Consider the following 16,949-nt stretch of genomic DNA (forward strand, 5'->3'; position numbering starts at 1 on the left):
GACAGATGGCTTTCGAAAGCTTTGTCTAGCGACCCGTACTATGCATGAAGCTCGCCATGATCATTGACACATCCCCGCATCCAATTTCTTGGAATTGAAAATGATTTTACATATTCCAAAATAAATACGCTACAAGAATTTTTTAATTTGAATAAAAGTACGTTTTTTAAGTGCTTCTGGATCTTCCAAACACCCTAGACTAGCAAAACCAGCTCAAAGTGCAATGCTCATACATAGCTGCGCAGAACTCAGGGCAAGCTTCAAATATTTCACCGCACAATCTTACAAATCATTCTTTACAAAGACACGTCCATGCAGAATTAGGAAAAAGTCATGCCAGCAATCACTTAGCCCCGGGGGGGGGGGGGAAAGCCTTGGAAGTCACAACTACGACTACTAGAAGTCAGTAGGTAAAAAAATTTACATAGAAAAGATGGTGAAAAATTAATTTTTTTCAGAAAAGAAAGCAAAGGAAAAACATAAAGCTGTTTAACAATTAAGGAACTTTCAAATTATCTGATAAACCCATATCCTAGCATCAAATTTGATCCCTTTAAAAGATGAATGTGGTAGCGCACAACTTTGAAGGATCATTTTTCTGCGGACCAATTCTTCAAAGATTACAATGGTTTTCGAGAAATCCACCGCTCAAACATTGCAAAGCATTCTCTAGGTTTGTACTCAGGAGCTGTGTGCCCTCCACCCTGCAAATTAATTCAAACAAATAACATTGAATCTGAATTTCCCAGCTCTGGAGCATGATTCTTTGAAGTGAAACTGAAAATATGTTTCTTGCCTTAATAGTCGCATACGTCATCTCATTTGAATATGTCCTTGTGTAACTACACAACAAGTAGCAACTCCAAGTTCCTTATTGCAAGTTTTGGATTCAACATCAAAAAGAATAATGTTGCCTTTGACTAAAAGCTTACCCTGCGACTTGGCCTTGCACAAACCACTGTCTCCACTCATGTACAATGGAATAATTTAAAGATCTTATCCATGCTTGAGTCCCCCAAAGCGGGACGATAAAGTCATGATCTCCACTGCCATGAAAAACCAAATGATAGCACATGAATTTGAAGTAATCACCAATAATTTTCCAAAGGCAGAACACTTAATTCATGTATGACCAGTTACTTCACCTGTATATGAGCGCACGGTAACCTTTAGCGCTCAACTTCAAATGATATGGAACACTGCTTTCAATATCTTTAGTATAAGGTTTCATAATACATCTCACCCATTTCCCTATGCTTCCCTGTTTTTGCACCCAAATTACACTCACAGATGATAACTATGAAAATGTGAAGGTGAAGGAATATGAAAATTCTCATACCTGACGGATGCCAAGGTCCTTGCGAACAGAACCATCGTTTGCCCAATCCTGAGCCAGCAAACCTTCGTAATTCTACATGAAAATAAACATCACTTATGAATCAACTCATAATTCAAGCCATTAAACAAGTGCTTAAACAGGAGCTGCATCTTTTCTTGTCATGTTAATGAAGTTATGATATAGGATCAGAAACGAAATGACAGGGGAGCAGATTGTAGAATTACTCGACATGTTATATCAGGAAGTGATGGTTGAGAGTCTGAGGTGAGTAAGGTTTCAGGCATCTCATGGAGAGATCTTCTGTCAGAGAACTTTTGAGGTTTTGGGGAAGCAAAGGGACATAAGGGTTCCAAAATATGTGCAGAATTTATTCCTGAAACACACTGAAATTTAAAATTGGCAGATAAGTATTACTACATATATCATGAGGAGGAAAAATGATCATCCAAGTACGCACCAACTTACTATCGTTGCCTACCTTTTCATATGCTGCAATATATCTGGCACACATTTTATTAAAAGGATCAACATATTGATACTCTCCCCCGCAACTGCTTTTCAATGACTGCAGGGACGGATTGATTTATTTGATTAGTAATGAACATTTCATCCTTAAATGCAGCCCTTTGATGTCTTTAGAAATAAATTACCTCATAGAGTTCATCAGAAATAAGCCCCATGCCATGGGCAAATGGGATCTTATGGTTGTTATCTATAACATCATCTGTTGAGGGGTTTCCTAGCAAATATCCCTGGTTATAACCAGCTCATTATCAGCTAAAACTTGGAGGCAATGAAGGAAACCCTATGTCTAGGGAAGGAAATTTAAGAACATAAATAGTTAACAACCTGGAAATTAACTGAAGGCTCTATACTATTCTCATTTCCTGCAAGATCACAAAATTCAAAAAATTTGCTATCTTAATTTCGTAATCACCTTTCAACATTGTACAATCTTACATCTAACACAACGTTCTACATTTCATCCTTTGATCATATGCAAAGTCTTAAGGAAAATTAACAGAACCAGTTACGGATAAACATCTTAAACTCATCAGATTTAGATTATCTAAATTTCATTTAAATGGTTCAGATTTAATTTCTTTTTTATTTATTTTTTTTAAGATAATTGTTTTAATAGATATAGAACATAAAATAAAGATAATCTTTTAACCATCATTTTTTTCAAAAAAATAATTTTTTCTATTTAAAAATAATTAACTAAAAATTTAAAATATGAACCATTCAAATGAAATCTCAATAGTTAAGGTCTGATGTGTTTAAGATGCTTATTAATATGATAAGCACTAAAACTAATTTCAAAATTAAATATGACTGTCTTAGTGTTATGTGTATGAAGGATGAGAATCAGGCTCACCTATTGAGATTTCAAGGGCAATTGCAGGGACAATATATCCAGAATATGAGTCCCCACCTATGTATATTGGGTTCGAGTGGAATTCCGGGTGAACAGTCAACCACTGCACAGGAAACAATAGTCAGACATTTATAAGACTAAGGATAGCAGAGGTTTCCCATACCCCCGTGTTATGCATATTAAATAATATCTTTTGGACTTTGGACTATTGCCCATGAATCACCCCGTGTGTGTGTGTCGTAGGTACCTTCCTGAGAAATTGAACGGCATGTTGGATTTGTTTAGAGTCAGTACGCTGAGGAGCAATGGGGAGTGTTGTATAGGAGAATCCAGTATGAGCAGGTAAATCTATAAAAATTATGCTGGAAACCTGACATCAAGCACGAGCAAGATAAAATGCCATGAACCAGTATAGAAATTTTAAATTGAAGAGTCGCTACAAGTTGGTCCAAGTTTTGAAATGACCTTAGTCCATGAGTCTGGGTTTAAAACAAGCATAGGCAGAGTACCATTGTATTCCTCAATCCGAAAATGAATTGGACCTTAAAGTCCATTTACTGGGGTTAGAAAAGTAAGTAATCCTTAAAACGTTAAGGTTCTGGAACAAAATAGACAAGAGCATTAGGATTCCTGTGTTACCTATTTCGAAGAAAAGGGAAGATAAAGCGGAGCAACCAGGGCCCCCAGTTAGCCAGAGCATCAAAGGGTCTTGTTTCGGATTTCGATCTGACTTGACGAAGTAGTAGAAGAGCTGCACATCCTCTGATTCTCCAACTCCCACATACCTTCAATAGTATTTTGTTTTCGCCATGAAATGTTAAATGTTATTAACAGTTACACTGATTACTGAAGATGACAGACATCACAAAGTATGGTTTATAGCTTCTCAGAGAATTTTTGAACATGCTTACCCAGTTTCAAGATGGAAAGGAGAGGGCCTTGAAAGCCAGGAAGAAACTTAACAGTCGAGCGAGAGAGGGCAAAAGTGAAGCAAGCCTGAGGAGATAGAAGAAGAAGAAGAAGCAGTGATGCGCAGAAGGATGAAGAAGATTGAGAAGTTGAAGACGCAGTAGCCATTTGCTTCATTTGCTCTGGAAATGTGAGAACGATTGTGTGGTAAAAGAGTTAAGATGGACGAACGGTTGCCCGGAAGAATGGATCAGGGGCTTAAATGAGCTTAACCTGGGAGAGGCAAAGGCAGGCACGCAATCCCGAACGAATCTTGTTATGACCAGAAAATGTCAATCGTGAATCGTCATGAAAGTGATCAGCTTACTGGGAGTTAGTAGCCGTTAAATAGCTATATAATCCCTGGCATTTTCTTTGAAGGTTGCGTCAGAGACGAATAAAACGAGCCTTGCTTACTTGGCATTAGACTTCATAGCAGTGTGTATGATGTAACCATTCGAATTTCTGCAGTTCAACTGTGCCGTGCAGTGGTAACCTCATCGAATTATCTGTGTTTGACAGCGTGTGCCCACACGATTATTTAGATTTGATTGTTAACTTAACAGCTAAACTTTATCAAAATTTTAGTTTATCATGCTAAATAAAATAAAATATTGTTTTTCAATCTCATTGGAACTTAGACATATCTTTCAGTAGATAAAATATTAAAAATAAACATGACTATGTCTATGAATATTTAGAAAGTCTCACTGTTTACAATAACATTTGTTGTTATTATATGTTAAATTATAAATGCGAATAAAAACAAATTTTGTATGCCAATTAAGTAGAGAGATACTAATAGGGGTGAACAAAAGTTTAAATAACTTCAAGGGTAATATTAAAAACTTGTTGGAATCTTGTACAAATTTAAAACACACTCCTCCAATCCTAAATATAAAACCATATACACTAGTATAAGGATCTTATATTTAGCACCGGAGGAGTACTTAATATGTCTTTTGTTATGCTTCGCAAAAACACCAACTTAAATATATTACCTCATCCAATTGACTAATTTGGAGAGATTAAGAAATTTATTTAAGTTAGTTATTTATAATAAATAGACGTTGTTTTTTTTTAAAATATCCTTGCTAATCAAGTTTATTATCTATAACTACTATTATTAAAAGACTATCTTAAAAAAATGGATAAATATAAGAGATAAAGTAGATTAGAGTTTTATATTTAAAACCAAAATAAAAATCAAATAAAATTTTATATTAAACATAGGAGGTAGTACTCAATATACACAAGTGAATTTGTCAAAAAATCTTGATAATAAAGACCTGAAAGAGTCTTACAGAGGACGGTTAACCATTTAACGGGTCCGTACGTTAGCCCAAACTGGTACGGCTTTTTTCAATTATGGTTTAATGGACCATGGAAGGTGGTTCATCCTAAAGTAGCAGTACCAGCTCAAAGTGTATAACGGATAACGGATAGTGCACTGAAGTGTGAAGGACGGAACTCCGAAAAAAGGGGACCAAGCGGTTATCTCTCAAAAGCTATTGACCACAAAATCTTAGAAATGCTTCTTAGAAAGACACCTTCAAGCAAATTTAGGACTCTTAAAGAATAAGTATCGATATGCCAAAAAGGCAAAGGATAAGAACGATGGTAAATACTAGCCCGGGTCCTTAATACTACCTTTCGTCCTCAATATAAGAGTATTTTTTTTTATTTTGATCTTAAATATAAAATCTTGATTCACTTCATCTCTCATATTTATCCATTTGTTTCCAAAATACTTTTTGCAATAATAGTAATTCTAACTAATATATTTGATTAGCAAAGATATTTTAAAAAGGATAACACTTATTTATTACAAATAACTAACTTAATTAGTTTTTTTAATCTACTCAAATTAGTCAACTAATTTTTTTTATTAAGAACCAGAGTTAGTATAAGAGTTAGTTTGACTTTTAATTTGATCTTAAATATAAAACCTCAATTCACTTTGTCTATAGTAGTTGTACATGTTAAATATTCAATAAAATAGTAGTTATAAATAATATATATAGTTAGTAAAAGTATTCTAAAAAAGACAATACTTATTTATTATAAATAACTAATTTAACAAACTTTTCTAATTTACTTAAATTAGTCAATTAAATCTTATATTAAGAACTGTAGTACTAAAATAAAAATATGAATAACGTCAATCTTCTAATTCCACATAGGAAAAGGGCAGCAACAATAATTTAGCCTCTAAACCAAAACAACGTTGGGCGCATTGGATGTCACATTAATAATTATTCGAAGTCAGCTTGTAAAATGATTTAAATAGAGAAGATGGTGAGGAATCAAATTTTGCGGAAAAGAAAGAAAAGCAAACATAAAGCTGTTCAGTGATTCAGGAACTTTCAAATTAACAAACAGATTGATATCCTTCAAATGGGTTTGCTTGGTAAAGCAATGTGGACGAGCTGGGAGAGATTGATGAGCTTGAACTTTCAGCAGATCAATCCTTCAAAGATTACAATGGTTTTTGAGAAATCCACCTCTCAAACATTGCATAGCATTCTTCAGGTTTGTACTCGGGAGCAGTGTGCCCTCCACCCTGCATATTTATTTAAACACATGACATGAATATGAACTTCCAGGTCTGAATCATGATTCTTTCATGTGAAACCGAAAAGATGTTTCTTGCCTTAATAGTTGCAAACGTCATCCCATTCGAATATGTCCTCGTGTAACTGCACAACAACCAGTAGCTCCAAGTTATGTCTTTTTGGATTCAGAATAAAACAAGAATGTTGCTTTTGCATGAATGCTTACCCAGCGACTTGGCCTTGGACTAACCATGGCCTCCACTCGTCCACAATTGAATAATTTAAACATCTTATCCACGCTTGAGTTCCCCTAAACGGGATAATAAAGTCATGATCTCCACTGCCATGAAAAACCAAATGACAGCAAATGAATTTGAAGTGATCACCAATAATTTTCCAGAGGCAGAACATGCAAGTCATGTGTGACCAGTTACTTCACCTGTATATGAGCGCCCGGTAACCTTTAGCGCTCAAATTCAAATGATATGGAACACTGCTTCCAATTTCTTTAGTATAAGGCGTCTTAATACATCGCACCCATTTCCCTATGCTTCCCTGTTTTTACATCCAAACTACAATCACAAATGCGTTTTCTTGCGTCTTGATCATTATGAAAATGTGAAGGTCAAACTGGTGAAGGAACATTATCATTCTCATACCTGACGGACGCCAAGGGCCTTGCGAACACCACCATCATTCGCCCAATACTGAGCTAGCAAACCTTCGTAAGTCTACATGCAAATAAACATCACTTACGAGTCAACTCATAATTCAAGTTACCAAACGAGTGCTTAAACAGAAGCAGCATCTTTTCTTGTCATGTTAATTAAGGCATGGCAGATTGTGGAATTACTCGACATGTTACATCAGGAAGTGATGGTTGAGAGTGTGAGGCGAGTAAGGTTTCAGGCATCTCGTCGAGAGATCTTCTGTCAGAGAACTTTTGTGGTTTTGGGGAGAACAAAGGAACATTTGCGTTCCAAAATATGTGCAGTATTTATTCCTGAGACACACTGAAATTTAAAATTGGCAGATAATTATTACTACATAGATCACTAAGACAAAAACAATTACCCACGTACGCACCAACTTATTATCATTGCCTACCTTTTCATAGGCTGCAATATACCGGCACACATTTTATTACTAGGATCTACATTTTGATACTCTCCACCGCAACTGCTTTTCAATGACTGAAGGACGGTTTGATTTATTTGATTAGTAATGAACATTCCATCCTTAAATTCAGCCCATTGATGTCTTTAAAAATAAATTACCTCGTAGAGTTCGTCAGAAATAAGCCCCATACCATGAGCAAATGGGATCTTATGGTTGTCATCTATAGCACCGTCTGTTCCGGGGTTTCCTAGCAAATATCCCTTGATTATAACCAGGTCATTATCAGCTAAATGTCGGACACAGTGAAGGAACCCTATGTCTCGGGAAGGAAATTTAGGAATAAAACTAATTACCAACCTGGAAATTAATTGCAGTATCTATACTGTTCTCATATCCTGCAAAATCACAGCATTCAAAAACTTCGCCATCTTAATTTTTTTATCACGTCTCAACATTCTAAAAAGAAAGAACTCAGCTGGTGCACGTACAATCTTACATCTAACACAATGTTCCACACTTCATCCGGTGATCATGTGCAGAGTCTTATGGAAAATTAACGATGATTGTCTTGGCGTTACGTGTGAAGGAGATGAGAAGCTGGCTTACCTTTCGAGATTTCAAGGGCAACAGCAGGGACAATCAATCCAGAATATGAGTCCCCGCCAACGTATATCGGGTTGGAGCGGAATTCCGAGTGAATAGTCAACCACTGGACAAGAAACAATAGTTGAACACTTCCAGATACCAAGTACAGCAGAGGTAGTTGTCCCTCTCCGTGTGAGTATGTGTGTGTTGTAAAAAGGAAAAAAGGAAAGGTTATGCATGGTACTTGTATAAGGTACCTTCCAGAAGAATTGAACGGCGTGTTGGATTTGTTTAGAGTCACTCCGCTGAGGAGCAATGGGGAGTGTTGTATAGGAGAATCCAGTATGAGCAGGTAAATCTATAAAAATTATGCTGGAAACCTGACATCAATCACCAGCAAGCAAAGCAGCTGTGAACCAGCATAGAAATTATAAATTGAAGAGTGGCCACAAGTTAGTCAAAGTTTTGAAATAACCTTCGTCCATGAGTCCGGATTTAAATCAAGCGTAGGCAGAGTACCATTGTATTCCTCAATCCGAAAATGAATTGGACCTTAAAGTCCATTTGATGGGATTAGAAAAGTAAATAATGCTAAAACCATGAAGCTCTGAAACAAAATAGACAAGAGCACCACGACCGCTGTGTTACCTATTTCAAAGAGAAGGGAAGATAAAGCAGAGCAACCAGGGCCTCCAGTTAGCCAGAGCACCAAAGGGTCTTGTTTCGGACTTCGCTCTGACTCGACGAAGTAGTAGAAGAGCTGCACATCCTCCGATTCTCCAACTCCCACATACCTTCAACAGTATATTGTTTCCCCCATGCAATGTTAAATCCCATTGATGGTTAGAGAGAAAATGACAAACGTCGCAGAGTTTGGTTTCCACTTTCACAGAATCTTTGAAAGGAAACGTACCCTGTTTCGAGATGGAAAGGAAGAGGGCCTTGAAACCCCGGAAGAAACTTAACAGTTGTGCGAGCGTGCGCAAAAGTGAAGCAAGCCTGTGAAGACAGAAGAAGAAGAAAGAGCAGAGAGACTGGGAATGATGACGAAGATGGGGAAACTGAGGACGTAGCAACCATTTGGGGGATTCGTATTGCTATCCTGCTGACTTGTGTGGGTTATGGAGTTGACCAGGAAATGTTAGAACAATTATCCAAGTTGAGAGTTAAGAGCGACTAGCCCGCGATCGGTGGTTCAAAAGAATGGATTCGGGACTCTGATGTTAACTTCGGAAAGGGTCTGTGATCATAAGATGATCGGAGCTCGGCGGAGGTGATCGCGTCAGAGACGTAAATGAATAAGAGGTGCTTTTTTTGTGGCGGGAGATAAGAGCCGTTCCTGATTTGCATCAAAATTGGAAAGGTGTGGTCAAAATTCATAGCAACGTCTGTGTGATGCGAGCATTGGAATTCTCCAGTTCGCGTTCACTTGGCGGCTGGGGTTTTGGCGCCATTTGTAACAATCCACGCGACGCTATATTGATTGAAAATGAGATAAAGTTGACTCTTTTAATCCCACTGGCCACGCCTTTTGAGTACAAATAATAATTAAAAAAAAGTCTTACTGTTTATAATTATTGTTAGGAAAAAAAAAAGTAAAACATCCTCAAAATTACTAAATGACAAGTTAGAGTGAATAAATTTTAAAATTTCAATTGAAACCTCAGGTACCATTTTAGAATTTTCAAATCTTGTAAAATGACAACATTGTCCTTACTGTCGGTGATTACTTATATATAACTATTAACTACTCTATTTTAACTATTAATTACTTTTGTTTTCAAAGTTATGGTAACTACTTTTATATAGTTATTGACTACGTAAAAATAGTAAATCGCATTACTAGAGTAGTTAATAACTTAACAAAAGTAGTCATCAAAGTTTAAAAGTAAATGTATTCAATAGCTAAAAAAATAGTCACTATATAAAAAAGAGTAGTTATTGGAGCTCCGGTGACCAGTCACCGGATTTCCAGTCACATGTCATCAGAGTTTAAAAATAAATGTAGCCAATAGTTAAAAAAGAGTAGTCAATATATAAGAAAAAGTAGTTATCGGAGTTTCCATGACCGATCGCCAGAGTTCCGTTGGCCCGTAGGCAACCGAAATTACTGAGGTGGCAGTATTTTAAAAAAAAGTAAAAAAAATAATAAAAGGTATTTGTGTGATTTTATAAGATTTAAAAATTCCAACAAAGTACTTAGGGTTTAGATTAGGATTTTGAAATTTAGATACCTTTATTTGTTATTTAATATTTTTAAGAGTATCTTAGTGTCTTTTTTTTCTTATTGTTACATTGAATTGAGCTTAGATTTTGGATGACGGCACTCCAAGTCCTCAGAGTTGATTTGCGTTTAGACAAAATTTGCAGTGAATGAATTATAAAAGCACATAAAAACCATTTAAAATTTAAAAACAAATATAAACATCATATTTATTTGATAGTCAACATAAAAATTTAAAGAATTATTGTTTTCAATGATGAAGACTGCTCAACTAGTCAAACAATAAGAACATTATCATCAAAATTTAAAAATGAACCTCAACGTTAGATAATTTAGTAATACTTTTTCAAAAAGATTAAGGTCCAATTTTATTTTCAAAGCTTTTGTTTCAGAGTTGTGGGTATCCAATTTTTTTCCCCAAAAAGTAGTATTGTTTCGAAAATATTAAAAAGTAAGATTTATTTTATAATTTTACCTCTCATTAAAATTTCACATTCAGTTTATAGGAGAGAAATTACGTATACCTTGAAAAAAGTTATATAAATATGGGAAACAAAATATATTTGAGTCTTATATTTAGAACTAAAATAAAAATAAAATGAGACCTTAATAAGGGTAGCACTACTGTACGGTAGAACCTCTCCGATTGATCTCAAATATTTATTTTTTTAATTTTCTAATTGCCCTTTGCCCCCTTTTATTTTCTCCTCTCCCTAACGAATTAAACAGAGCTATTTATGTTGGTAAACAAAATTTATGTGAAAAAATACAGGAAAACAAAAATTTAATATCCATGGGTAATATAAAAAACGTATTAAAATTTTATGCAAATTAAATTTTAAAACGTACATAATTTTAACCAGATTTTTTAATCATTCAACAGGAACAAATATAAGAAATAACTGTCTTCTGATGCTTAATTTAACAAGTAAAATAATACGTGAAGTTGGTATTTACATCTTATATTTGAAAGTAAAGGAAGTATTAAGAATAATTTGTCATCCTTTACCATAAAATTTTAAAAATAAATAAAAATGAGTACAACCATTATTCGGCAGGTTGATTTTGTGCACTTGAGGAGGGGTAAAAAACGTTGGTCAAAAATAGAGAAAACAAGCAAAAATACGAGTCATAGTCACTGCAAATATGAGGCTAACAGGAGAAATCTAAAAATTTCTATTAAAAAAAATACTCACATTTAGTATATGATAAGATAGCAGTACCCCTAATATAGATCCACTCAAATTGGTCAAATAGTGAACTTCAGCCATAGCAATTTTAGCTAAGGGGCCGGTCCGTCACCCCGAATTGACCAGGCCTTTTTATTTCAGAAAATAATGGAAGGTAGTTCATCCTAGAAATCCTCCTTTAGAAAGACACCTCTAAGCAAATTTAGGACTCAAAAGAATAAGCATCGATATGCTAAAAAGGCAAACAGAAAGAATGATGGGAAGTACTCGCAGTATATTCTAATTATACAGAGGAAAAGGTCATGGCAACAATCATTTACCCTATAAACAAAACAAACGTTGGATGCATTGGATGTCACGTGTATGATTCTTAGAAGTCAGGTTGTAAAATAATTTAGACAGAGAAGATGGTGGAAGATCTTTTTTTGCGGGGGCAAAAAACAGACATAAGGTTCTTCAGTGATTCAGGAACTTACAAATTAACTGATAGACTGATGCAATAGCAATGTATTTCATCCTTCAAACGGGTTCGCCTGATTAAAAATAACTTTACCCAACAATCTAACATATCTGAAGTTGTTATTTATATCTTATACTTGAAAGTAAAGAAAGTGTTAACAATAACTTGTCATTTTTTGCAATAATTTAATTTTTAAAAATAAATAAAATAAAAACATGTACAAACATTATTCGACCCTTTCAGCTTGATTGCATGCATTTGAGGGGGGGAAATGTTGGTCCAAAATATATCTTCAATCCCTACTAAAAAAAACTAGATAGCTAATTATAAATATTAAAAAATTAGTTAAATTAATTATTTGTAATTGGAATGAGCTGTGTTTATTTGGACTGACCCAAACAAGTCCAAACACACAAAAAAGCCTGTGAAATCCAACCTAACCATTTCAGCTAACGGGTCGGTACGTTAGCCCTAATTGATAGGGTTTTTTTTTCAATTATGGTTTAATGGACAATGGAAGGTAGTTCATCCTAAAGTCGCAGAGCCAGCTCAAAGTGCAATGCTGGTATATATAACGGATAACGGATAGTGCACTGAAGTCTGAAGGACGGAACTCCAAAAATCCGGGGCCGAGCAGCTATCTCTCAAAAGCCATTGACCACATAATCTTAGAAATCCTTCTTTAGAAAGACACCTTCAAGCAAATTTAGGACTATATAAGAATAAGTATCGACGTACCAAAAAGGCAAAGGAAAAGAATGATGGTAAATACCAAAGTAGAAATATGAAGACCGCCAATCTTCTAATTCCGCATAGGAAAAGGTCAGCAACAATAATCTAGCCTCTAAACCAAAACAAGAGTGGGCGCATTGGATGTCACATTTATAATTATTCGAAGTCAACTTGTAAAATGATTTAAATAGAGAAGATGGTGGGGGGATCAAATTTTGCGGAAAAGAAAGAAAAGCAAACATAAAGCTGTTCAGTGATTCAGGAACTTTCAAATTAACTGACAGATTGATGTCCTTCAAATGGGTTTGCTTGATAAAGAAATGGGCAGTATGACAAGCTGGGAGAGATTGATGAGCTTGAACTTTCAGCAGATCAGTCCTTCAAAGATTACAATGGTTTTTGAGAAATCCACCTCTCAAACATTGCATAGCACTCTTCAGGTTTGTACTCAGGAGCAGTGTGGCCTCCACCCTGCATATTTATTTGAACACATGACATGAATACGAACTTCCCAGTTCTGAACCATGATTCTTTCAAGTGAAACCGAAAAGATGTTTCTTGCCTTGATAGTTGCAAACGTCATCCCATTTGAATATGTCCTCGTGTAACTGCACAACAAGTAGCAGCTCCAAGTTACGTCTTTTTGGATTCAGAATAAAACAAAGAATGTTGCTTTTGCATGAATGCTTACCCAGCGACTTGGCCCCGGACTAGCCATGGCCTCCACTCATCTACGATGGAATAATTTAAATATCTTATCCATGCTTGAGTTCCCGTAAACGGGACAATAAAGTCATGATCTCCACTGCCATGAAAAACCAAATGACAGAAAATGAATTTGAAGTGATCACCAATAATTTTCCAGAGGCAGAACATGCAAGTCATGTATGACCAATTGCTTCACCTGTATATGAGCGCCCGGTAACCCTTAGCGCTCAAATCCAAATGATATGGAACACTGCTTCCAATTTCTTTAGTATAAGGCGTCCTAATACATCGCACCCATTTCCCTATGCTTCCCTGTTTTTACATCAAAACTACAATCACAAACGCGTTTTCTTGCGTCTTGATCATTATGAAAATGTGAAGGTCAACTGCTGAAGGAATATTATCATTCTCATACCTGACGGATGCCAAGGGCCTTGCGAACAGCACCATCATTCGCCCAATGCTGAGCTAGCAAACCTTCGTAAGTCTACATGCACGTAAACATCACTTACGAATCAACTCATGATTCAAGTTACCAAACGAGTGCTTAAACAGAAGCTGCATCTTTTCTTGTCATGTTAATTAAGGCATGGCAGATTGTGGAATTACTCGACATGTTACATCAGGAAGTGATGGTTGAGAGTATGAGGCGAGTAAGGTTTCAGGCATCTCGTCGAGAGATCTTCTGTCAGAGAACTTTTGTGGTTTTGGGGAGACAAAGGAACATTTGCGTTCCAAAACATGTGCAGTATTTATTCCTGAGACACACTGAAATTTAAAATTGGCAGATAATTATTACTACATAGATCACTAAGAGAAAAACGATTACCCAAGTACACACCAACTTATTATCATTGCCTACCTTTTCATAGGCTGCAATATATCCGGCACACTTTTTATTACTAGGATCTACATTTTGATACTCTCCCCCGCAACTGCTTTTCAATGACTGAAGGACTTTTTGATTTATTTGATTAGTAATCAGCATTTCATCATTAAATTCAGCCCATTGATGTCTTTAAAAATAAATTACCTCATAGAGTTCATCAGAAATAAGCCCCATACCATGAGCAAACGGGATCTTATGGTTGTCATCTATAGCACCGTCTGTTCCGGGGTTTCCTAGCAAATATCCCTTGATTATAACCAGGTCATTATCAGCTAAATGTCGGACACAGTGAAGGAACCTATGTCTCGGGAAGGAAATTTAGGAATAAAACTAATTACCAACCTGGAAATTAATTGCAGTATCTATACTGTTCTCATATCCTGCAAAATCACAGCATTCAAAAACTTCGCCATCTTAATTTTTTATCACGTCTCAACATTCTAAAAAGAAAGAACTCAGCTGGTGCACGTACAATCTTACATCTAACACAATGTTCCACACTTCATCCGGTGATCATGTGCAGAGTCTTATGGAAAATTAACGATGATTGTCTTGGCGTTACGTGTGAAGGAGATGAGAAGCTGGCTTACCTTTCGAGATTTCAAGGGCAACAGCAGGGACAATCAATCCAGAATATGAGTCCCGCCAACGTATATCGGGTTGGAGCGGAATTCCGAGTGAATAGTCAACCACTGGACAAGAAACAATAGTTGAACACTTCCAGATACCAAGTACAGCAGAGGTAGTTGTCCCTCTCCGTGTGAGTATGTGTGTGTTGTAAAAAGGAAAAAAGGAAAGGTTATGCATGGTACTTGTATAAGGTACCTTCCAGAAGAATTGAACGGCGTGTTGGATTTGTTTAGAGTCACTCCGCTGAGGAGCAATGGGGAGTGTTGTATAGGAGAATCCAGTATGAGCAGGTAAATCTATAAAAATTATGCTGGAAACCTGACATCAATCACCAGCAAGCAAAGCAGCTGTGAACCAGCATAGAAATTATAAATTGAAGAGTGGCCACAAGTTAGTCAAAGTTTTGAAATAACCTTCGTCCATGAGTCCGGATTTAGATCAAGCGTAGGCAGAGTACCATTGTATTCCTCGATCCGAAAATGAATTGGACCTTAAAGTCCATTTGATGGGATTAGAAAAGTAAATAATGCTAAAAACATGAAGCTCTGGAACAAAATAGACAAGAGCACCACGACCGCTGTGTTACCTATTTCAAAGAGAAGGGAAGATAAAGCAGAGCAACCAGGGCCTCCAGTTAGCCAGAGCACCAAAGGGTCTTGTTTCGGACTTCGCTCTGACTCGACGAAGTAGTAGAAGAGCTGCACATCCTCTGATTCTCCAACTCCCACATACCTTCAACAGTATATTGTTTCCCCATGCAATGTTAAATCCCATTGATGGTTAGAGAGAAAACGACAAACGTCACAGAGTTTGGTTTCTACTTTCGGAGAGAATCTTTGAAAGGGAACGTACCCTGTTTCGAGATGGAAAGGAAGAGGGCCTTGAAACCCCGGAAGAAACTTAACAGTTGTGCGAGCGTGCGCAAAAGTGAAGCAAGCCTGTGAAGACAGAAGAAGAAGAAGAAGCAGAGAGACTGGGAATGCTGACGAAGATGGGGAAACTGAGGACGTAGCAACCATTTGGGGGATTCGTATTGCTATCCTGCTGACTTGTTTGGGTTACGGAGTTGACCAGGAAATGTTAGAAGTTAGAACGATTATCCAAGTTGAGAGTCAAGAGCGACAAGCCCGCGATCGGTGTTTCGAAAGAATGGATTCGGGACTCTGAGCTTAACTTCGGAAAGGGTCTGTGGTCATAGGATGATCGGAGCTCGGTGGAGGTGATAGCGTCAGATCCGTAAATGAATAAGAGGCGAAAATTGGAAAGGACTGGTCACCATTTACAGCAACGTCTGTGTGATGCGAGCACTGGAATTCTCCGGTTCGCGTTCACTTGGCGACTGGAGTTTAGGCGCCAACAGTATCAATCCGCACGCACGCTATCCACGTGGATCTAAATGTCTTGCTCTTTATAAATATGGTTATATTGAACCGAGTTTAGATTAGATTTAGATTGGATTGGATGATGGCACTCCACAGCCTTCGGAGTTGATTTGCGTTTAGACAAAATTTGCAGTGAATAAATTATAAAAGCACATAAAAGAACATTTAAAATTTAAAAATAAATATAAACATCATATACCAGTGTGTCTCTTCTAGCGTGGACTTGTGTTTTTCCTTTATTTTTTTTTTAAAAAAATAAGCAAATAGCCACCACACTTGATAAAAGTGTAGTAGTTTAGGTAAAACATTTCAGATCCCCCTTCACAATCACATATTCATACTGTGAAATTAAACGAGTTAGCAAACAATTTAATATTGGTAACTAATAATAATAATAATAATAATAATAATAATAATAATAATACGCATCGGTCATGGAAATCCGCCTCGCCTCCTCACCTCCCTGCATGTGATTATGATTGGGCCTAAATTTAAAAATGCTTTTTTAGAACAAACCGCTGGATCACAAAATGAAAAAAGCTAAATCATAAAGCTATTGCAATTATAAAATAGCAGGAACACCGTCTTGATTCAATTAGATGCCACACCCGATGACCTTGCCTAATTATTCGTTATATCATGTTAATTTATTTCAATTTTTTATAATTTTATATAATAATTACACAAATTGGTGTGCCCAGTAGATATATGTGATGTACGGGCCTGTTTGGGTATCCCAAAACCGTAGTTTCATAAGCACTTTTCCGCAAAACGAGATAATCTCATCCACATATTTACTTCGTAATCCGT

General features: G+C 36.3%; 2 protein-coding genes and 1 pseudogene across 2 annotated transcripts; all 3 read right to left on the bottom strand.

The window, feature by feature from the left end:
• Positions 1-620: 620 nt before the first annotated feature.
• On the bottom strand, positions 621-3,794 carry LOC114751592 (serine carboxypeptidase-like 18). Its single transcript, XM_028940254.1, is given in 15 exon segments — positions 621-704; positions 797-842; positions 933-1,046; positions 1,146-1,261; positions 1,340-1,411; positions 1,564-1,722; positions 1,818-1,904; positions 1,990-2,091; positions 2,189-2,226; positions 2,718-2,820; positions 2,965-3,087; positions 3,183-3,259; positions 3,357-3,502; positions 3,629-3,650; positions 3,653-3,794. Coding segments are annotated over 15 exon segments (1,431 nt in total).
• A 2,074-nt stretch (positions 3,795-5,868) lies between these two features.
• LOC114751567 (serine carboxypeptidase-like 7) lies at positions 5,869-16,058 on the bottom strand (annotated as a pseudogene).
• Positions 7,532-9,141, bottom strand: LOC114751570 (serine carboxypeptidase-like 4). The gene is made up of 7 exons (XM_028940223.1): positions 8,838-9,141; positions 8,573-8,718; positions 8,400-8,476; positions 8,182-8,304; positions 7,946-8,048; positions 7,697-7,734; positions 7,532-7,586 (listed from the first exon to the last, which is right to left on the bottom strand). Exons 1-7 carry the CDS (start codon positions 9,002-9,004, stop codon positions 7,560-7,562), a joined length of 681 nt encoding a protein of 226 aa, XP_028796056.1. The 5' UTR covers positions 9,005-9,141; the 3' UTR covers positions 7,532-7,559.
• Positions 16,059-16,949: the final 891 nt, after the last annotated feature.

Source organism: Neltuma alba, unplaced genomic scaffold, assembly GCF_004799145.2.
Source record: "Neltuma alba isolate B1F8T4 unplaced genomic scaffold, ASM479914v2 tig00006987_pilon, whole genome shotgun sequence".
Classification (NCBI taxonomy): Eukaryota; Viridiplantae; Streptophyta; class Magnoliopsida; order Fabales; family Fabaceae; genus Neltuma; species Neltuma alba.

What these genes read in the sequence shown, in the direction of transcription:
- LOC114751570 (XM_028940223.1), bottom strand. Translation starts at nt 9,004, where the DNA reads ATGGTTGCTACGTCCTCAGTTTCCCCATCTTCGTCATCATTCCCAGTC. An exon ending in CCGTTCAATTCTTCTGGAAG is followed by an intron (nt 8,049 to 8,181) that starts GTACCTTATACA and finishes TTTCTTGTCCAG; the next exon opens with TGGTTGACTATTCACTCGGA. An exon ending in TGCCCTTGAAATCTCGAAAG is followed by an intron (nt 7,735 to 7,945) that starts GTAAGCCAGCTT and finishes GTGATTTTGCAG; the next exon opens with GATATGAGAACAGTATAGAT.